Source organism: Chanodichthys erythropterus, chromosome 20, assembly GCF_024489055.1.
Source record: "Chanodichthys erythropterus isolate Z2021 chromosome 20, ASM2448905v1, whole genome shotgun sequence".
Lineage (NCBI taxonomy): Eukaryota > Metazoa > Chordata > Actinopteri > Cypriniformes > Xenocyprididae > Chanodichthys > Chanodichthys erythropterus.
Genome location: NC_090240.1, coordinates 12,259,257 through 12,267,374, shown reverse-complemented (window position 1 = coordinate 12,267,374; position 8,118 = coordinate 12,259,257). Strand labels below are relative to the sequence as shown.

At 33.2% G+C, this 8,118-nt stretch overlaps 1 protein-coding gene across 1 annotated transcript in view; it reads right to left on the bottom strand.

The window, feature by feature from the left end:
• Positions 1 to 6,231, bottom strand: part of ptges3b (prostaglandin E synthase 3b (cytosolic)) — a 16,254-nt gene extending 10,023 nt beyond the window's left edge. The window contains exons 1-4 of the mRNA XM_067371793.1: positions 6,117 to 6,231; positions 1,008 to 1,121; positions 834 to 903; positions 641 to 739 (exon numbers count right to left, since the gene is read on the bottom strand). Of these exons, the coding sequence (XP_067227894.1) occupies positions 641 to 739; positions 834 to 903; positions 1,008 to 1,121; positions 6,117 to 6,118 (285 nt within the window). The 5' untranslated portion in view covers positions 6,119 to 6,231. The remainder of the gene's footprint in view (positions 1 to 640; positions 740 to 833; positions 904 to 1,007; positions 1,122 to 6,116) is intronic.
• Between the last annotated feature and the right edge of the window lie 1,887 nt (positions 6,232 to 8,118).

Below are 8,118 nucleotides of genomic sequence, written 5' to 3'. Positions count from 1 at the left end.
TGCAAAAATGCTGCCTGGCATGCAGCCACTTTGTATCAAGTGCTGAGGAAGCCTATGGAGCAGAAAATCAGATATGGTAATAAGTGTTTCACTTCCAACACATGATGTAAGACTAAATCACAACAGACTGGGCCAACTGACCAATCAGAGCAGAGTATACCAATCATAACAGACTGGGCCACCTGACCAATCAGAGAGAGATGGGCCGTACTGCAGAATACGAGATCCAGTAGGATCTAGATCCAACTCCTCCCACTTTACATATCCCTAAACCTCCCCATCTCCGCCCCAGGATCTGAGTCATCTGATCAATCAGAAAAGAGTAGGCTCACGGAAAGGAGGCATTTAGAGAGATTGAATCTTCAAACCATTTCAGACACTATGAGAAGAGGTGATGTGCAATGTATATTATGAGAAAATTAAAGGTTTTTTTGACTTTGGATGCATGTAAATCAATTGTAGAAGACCTCTAAAACAAAATTAAGAACCTTTAAAATATCATAATAGGGCCACTTTTAAATAATCACTAACATCTGCACTTAACTGAGTTTGAATTCAAATTGTCAAGATATATCTGATAACGTTATTAATCAAATAGACACCATTTTAACTGCAAATAAAGCAGCTACAATAAACTTGCCTTTGCCTTGTCTTTTGTTAACCTGGGCCAAGATTTCCCTGCCTCTGCTTTCCGTAAACAGCACAAGATCGACCGGTCTGTACGCTTATGTTTGGACCCCTGAGAATAGAAAGTAAAACATAAGACAAAACATGTTCATCCCAATATCGCGAATCATCTGAAACTTGATATCACAAATGTGTGCTAAACTCACATCTTGATCGATGGAATCAAAAAGGTCAATTTCATTTGAGTGCTTCATATTATCCGTCCCACTGAGACAGCTGAAGAAGAGCACAGAAGACAACATTAGCTAAACCACAAAACATTCAAAATACAGTCATAAGAAGCCTTTAGTCTCATAGATGTTGAAATTGCAACAACATACCTGAAACCAAATTTGGACTTTTCAAAATTTACTTTCACATCCTTGCTATCCTCCACCAAAAACTCAATGAAGACAAAGTCCCGTCTGTCGTACCACTTAGCAGTTGCTGGATGCCTGTTGAGGAAATTTAAATTAAGGATTGAATGGACAGAATAATTTAATGATAAATATTTTAAATATGGAAATATTCATTTAAATTAAATGGATAGAATATGTCGGCCAGGCTGATCAATCAGCTGAGGAGCTTATGAATCTTATTAAGTATGAAACAACAGCTAGTGGTAAAACATCAAATAAATTATACTGTCAAATTAATACAGGCTCATGGTAATTATAGCTAAAAACTTACCCACCATACCTAAACCATACCCTAAACCTACCCCTCATATAAAAATAAAATTGACTGTAGAGTTTCATAATTAAAATGCTTTAAAAACTGATGAAAACAAACAGGATGACTATCGGCATCTGTTCTGTTATACGATCCTTATGCCTTATCACTAGACGGCAATAATGAAGCTTAAAAAGTGAGGAAAGTGAAGTAGAAGGGCAGTACTACTAGTGACTTGAGGTAGGGGGCATAATTAGTAGGGGCGTGGTTTGTTTTACTGTGGGACACAGTTGGCATTTTTTTGTCTTTTGTTATTTGATTAACATTTAAAACAGACAGCAGCGCAGCAGGAATATTAGGCTGCTGTCACTTTAAGAGCTGCACGGATCCAATATACTGTCACACAAGCATTTTATTTCTCAACTGTTTACGTTTGTTAAGACATAACCAACTGTTTCAAGGACACTGGCCAATATGGGTATTTTCATATAATTGAGTGAATTAGAAGAAGTGAAAGAGAACTCATGCCAGTAATTGTGCACGCACACAAATCTTCACACACAGTGAGTAGAATTGAGTTTTCTTCTGTGTGTTCTTGTGCTTAAATTCGCAAGACTTATAAACACGTGCAAATAATAAACTTTTGTGAAGATGCAGCACTGGACTGATTGGGACTGCCTGACCCCGGGCAGTCCTTATTGTCGAGCCCTGCTGTATTTTGAAACAGATTTCCTTTTGTTTTAGCAAGCGTTTTATTATTTTACCCAGAGAAAAACTTTGTATTATGTAACAGACATTGTACAATTCAGTGCCTTCAGAGTTAATTAATATAGTAGGCCATCAGTTTTCTATATTGGCTTGTTTATGCTATAACTAGGGATCATGCACCGACACCGATGCTAGTATCGGTATCGGGCCGATACCAAGCTCATGTACTTGTGTACAAAAACCCCCGATAACAACAGAATTTTCCGTGCACAGAGATACTGGCAGCAGCAGCAGAAACAATGTCAGCCTCAAGGGAGTGGAAATACTTCAAAATTAATGATGACAACACACACATTGTGAACTGCATGCTTTCAATCACAATTCGTTATCGATTAGTGAAGGCGGAATAGCGCTGAATGACACAGACCAGGGGCTGTATTCACAAAACATTTTATCTTACCACTAAGAGTTCTCCTAAATAGCAGTAAAAGTTCTTAGCTAGGAGTTTTCTCTTAAAACCTATTCACAAAGCTGCTGAGACAAACTTTTACTAAGGAGTAGACTGAAGTCTTAAGCTAAGAGTGAGGGCGGGGTTGACCTCGTTGCTATGGAGAATACACACAGTGATTGGCTGATGGGGGAGGAGTCAGCGATTGAATCATAGAAATATTGTAGAATGAGGTGTCATGTTTCCTAATTAAAATAAAGGTTTTAAAATACAAATGTTGCATTATTCAAATAAATATTTTTTAATAAAAATGTTGCCATATTCAAAATAAAATGTTGCCATAATTTTGCCATAAAGGTTTTAAAATGTAGACTTAGTGTCACTAATTAAACTAGAATAGGCTATACAGTTAATTGTCCGCCTCTTGGATGTCTTCATCTCAAGGGAATGCAGAATTCAAGCGATAAATTAATTATAATTATATATATATATATATATATATATATATATATATATAAATTTTTTTTTTTTTTTTTTTTTTTTTTACTCTATTCAATCATTTGTAAGTGTGAACTCATGAAAACCAGTTTTTAGTTTTTTGGCGTCTCATCGTAGATTCAAATCTATAAATCAAATTGTATTGCATTTATGAAGAAAAGGTTCAGCACCCAAGGCTCTATTGCTATTGCCTCAATGGTGTTCAGTGTCTTTGGGTGGATTAGGACTGTTTGTGATTTGGTCTTAGTGACTTAGAAGTCCTCTTGACTACTCCTAATGTTTCACAGATTTAGGAGCTACTTTTAGCGCTAAAATGCTTTGTGAAATACTCTTAAAGCAAAAATTTAGGACTCCTAAAATTAGGACTGACACGCCCATTATTTTTAAGAGTTTCTCCTAAATCGGCAAGTTAGGAGCTACTTTTAGCCTTAAGATGTTTTGTGAATACGGCCCCAGAAGCGCGCTCTCTCTTTCTTGCGCGCAATCCCAGTTTTCTCAGACAGCGCGTGTGATCGGTTTTCTTTGCGCCTGAATGGTCAAATGCACACACAGTTGTCAAAATGTCCATCGTGTGTAGAGTATCTCACGTAAACACAGTCGGTTATGGCTTCAGTGGACGTAAACATTTAGGTGAAAACGGGATGTGTCAGTATCCATGGATTCGGTCATAAAGGGACCGTAGCCTATATTTGTCATTAATGTTAATAAAACAACAAAAGATGTTAAATAAATGTATACATGGTAAGTTAAACCTACCGTTTCTGAAAAACAAGTTTATTTAATTTGTATCTCTATAGTATTTGTTGTATTGTTTGTAAATTTCTTTTTATATAACAACAATTATATATATTGGTAATTATGCCCTTTGAAGGTTATCGATCACTTTGAAATTTTTGTTCTTTTAGTTTGTGTCGAGCACATAAAAATTACTTTTTTCATTAGAGTAATAATAAAAAAGCTGTCCTACATTCATTAGTCTCACTGTGTTGTGCTTGGAAAACTGCCACATCACCAAAAAAAATAAAAAAATAAAAAAGAGAGAGAAATTAATAGATGTATAGGCATCGGTATCAGCGAGTACTAGAAAAAAAAAGTATTGGTACTCATACTCGGTCCTTAAAAAAATGGTAACTGTGCATCGCTAGCTATAACCGATATCCCGATGGTTTTAAATTAATCAAAAAGTGGCCGATAAGGGATATGTAAAGTGGGAGGAGTTGGATCTATATCCGCCCCCTGGATCATGTGTTCTGCAGTGAGGACCATCTCGATACATCGATGCATCTCTAAAAGCAAGTAAATTGTTCACAAGAAATTGTTGCAGTTTCTCTAATTTGCTACAATTAAACTTTAGAATATAAACAATGGTTCGAAGTTTTTTTTTTTAATAAACTAATACTGTTATTCAGCAAGGATGCATTAAATTGATCAAAAATATCAGTAAATACTTTAGTAATGTTACAAAATAATACTATTTTAAATAAATGCTGTTCTTTTGAACTTTCTATTCATCAAAGAATCCTGAAAAAAAAAAAAGGATCGGTTTCCACGAAAATATGAAGACTGAAGAGTAATGATACTTAAAAATTCAGCTTTGACATCACAGGAATAAATTACATTTTAAAATGTATTCACATAAATAACAGTTATTTTAATTTGCAATATTTCACAATATTACTGTTTTATTGATCAGAAGAAAGCAGCTTTGGGGAGCAGACAAGACTTCTTTCACAATCATTTGAACTTTTGAATGTTAGTTCATAATGATGTATGATTGTATAACTGATTTCAATAATATTGTCCAACTGCTTGCTTACATGGGAAACTGATTTTAAATTATTTCTACTTTTTGATGCAAGTGCAACTACTAAATAATTATTATACTAACAAAAAATACATTATAAATACTTTAATAATATTGTTTGCATTCATCTGTTTCCACACTTTTACCATTAAAATTCTTGACAAAATATAACTAAAAATATATATCATAAAAAAAATATAGCACTGTTCACCTTGCACTGTAGATGTTGGTATTAGCATTATCCAATGAAACTCCATCATTCGACCACTAATTTAAATATTATGTGTCAAAACACCTTTCCCCCTAAATACTAGTATCTGGTGAGGTACAGAAAACTCAATTCTTTCAACAAATAAAGAGATCTGCAAAGAGCAGGTGGCATGGACATCTGTGACACACCACTTCAACCTGCCGCCCGTTACTGCTCCTTTTCTAAAGGATGGTGTATCAAATTCCCCCTGCAGTACTGAGTGACCAATGCTTGTACTCTGAATATGAAACATGTAAACAGTAAACAACGGTGGCATTTTAATGAATAAATGAGTTAAATTCCATCCTCATACTGTTCATACACTTATGACCACATTCAATAATTGATAACTGATACGAAATACCACTAGGGCACATGTTTGTTTGTTTTTTCAATATAACATGCTCACATGATTTAATCAATATGATAATCTGAGACCCAGCAAGCATCTTCATTTAAAAGCTGTTGAGGGACTTTTTACTGTGAGAAGTTGAGATATAATCGCTGTCTTCTTGTGATGTGCTCAGTAAATGAGTGTTATAAGTGTGTTCATTCATTCATCCCTGCTCTCTGGCCCTGCAGCACGTGCAGGCGGCGCGCGCTCATTCTCGCGAATCAGTTAGCCATAAAATAAACCGATAAACTCCCTCACATTAGAAACTCGTTCAGCGAGTTCGTCGATACTAAAATACAAATTTACAAAGATGTGTGTATTTATGAACGGACTTGAGTGGCAAAAGAGCGCAAGATGCTAACATTGGTGACCTTATTCAGGCTAACTGTAACGAGAAACTTATATTTACACTATATTATTACATATTTCATCATAAACTACACGATTTATGATCCTAATACTTTTAGATCCAGCGTTTAATGAACCTGCAGGGGATTTTATCGAGTAACTGGATAGTTTAACGACTCCGAGAGGAGTGAATGAGTCGTGCGGAAGTAGCTAATGCTGGCTAGCTAAAAGCTTCACAGTCTACACAGTGATTCAGTGCTGGTTTTAGTAACGAGCTGTTTTTCGCTTAAACCAGGACAGATATATTCAACAAAAAGCGCACACTTACATGACTTTGGCGGCTGTGTGTGAATGTGTGATGGTCAGCGTCTGCTCAGAGGTTTTCTGGTATGTTCTCCCGAGGTTCTGTTCTGGTGGTGTCACAGGAGTGCGGGTGGGCGGGGCCTCAAGTCACGCCCCTCACCACCGGTGGCCTTTTCTAGAGCTTCCGTTTCAACTCAACTACAAATAATACCACATCTAACGTTATTATCATCTTCAAGCTTCCCCAATAATCAACAAAAAATAAATAAATAAAGTACTTGTCAATTATAAATTATGTAGATTAGCACTTGATAAAATTATTTGATAAAATTTTTCCCATTTTCGCCACATAAGAAAAAATGCGTTGGTAAATCTTTGAATATACTACTTAAAATGTCAAAATGATAACATAAAAGTCGAAACTATGACATACTAACTAATAATTATGACATACATTTGACTTCCTATATCAATTATGACACAAAACGTCGAAATTATGAGATAAAAAGTTATAATTATGACATTAAATCATGACTACGAGATAAAGTTGAAATCATGAAACGTCAGAATTATGACAGCCTACTAAATTATTAAATTAGTAAATAAAAATTATAAGAGAAAAGTCGAAATTATGATTTAGTATGTATAAAATAAAATAATATCGAATAGAATCCAATCGAATACAATTTGTAAGTAAATATTAGTTTGTACAATTTATTTATTTATTTATATTATGCAAACAGACAATTACAATATTTACAGAAGAGAAATTAAATGCAAAATACAAATACAAAGACCAACAAAACATACATAACAGCCAATATGGTGTGTGTGTGTGTGTGTGTGTGTGTGTGTGTGTGTGTGTGTGTGTGCGTGCGTGCGTGTGTGTGTGTGTGTGTGTGTGTGTGTGTGTGTGTAACTGTAACTGGGTGTGGGAGTGGAAACATATGAATAAAGGAAAGGAGCATGTAATGATACCATATTAACAAATAAACTCATTTCATCCAGAATGAGGGTGAGGTTAAAGGAGCAGGAAGAGGACAAATAAAAAGAAAAATGAAAGTAGTAGTAATAGCAATGATGAAGATAATAATAATAATAATATTAATAATGGTAATATTGATACAGCTATTAATAATAATTATAATAGTAGTAGTAATAGCAATGATGATGATGATAATAATAATAATAATAATAATGGTAATATTGATACAGCTATTAATAATAATAATAATAATAATAATAATAGTAGTAGTAGTAGTAGTAGTAGTAATAGCAGTGATGATGATGATGATGATGATGATGATGATGATGATAATAATAATAATAATAATAATAATCATAATGGTAATATTGATACAGGTATTATTAATAATAATAATAAGAATAATAATAATAATAGTTGTAATAGCAATGATAATAATAATATTATTAATAATGGCAATACCGATACAGCTATTAATAATAATAGTAATAATAATAGTAGTTGTAATAGCAATGATAATAATAATAATAATAATAATAATAATAATAATAATAATAATAATAATAATGGTAATATTGATACAGCTATTAATAATAATAATAGTAGTAGTAGTAGTAGTAATAGCAATGATGATGATGATGATGATGATGATAATAATAATAATCATAATGGTAATATTGATACAGGTATTATTAATAATAATAATAATAAATAGTTGTAATAGCAATGATAATGATAATAATATTAATAATGGTAATACCGATACAGCTATTAATAATAATAATAATAATAGTAGTTGTAATAGCAATGATAATAATAATAATAATAATAATAATAATAATAATAATAATAATGGTAATATTGATACAGCTATTAATGATAAGGTATTATAAAGCTGTATTTTCTTAGTTTGTGTAATTTATAAAAAGTTAAGTAAAGAGTTAGTTTAAAAAAGAAAAAATAAATAAAATAAAATAAAACCCGTCCAGCTTTTATTTTGAAAGGAGACCTCGCTTAGCGTCGGTTGCTTCGCGGTGCTTGA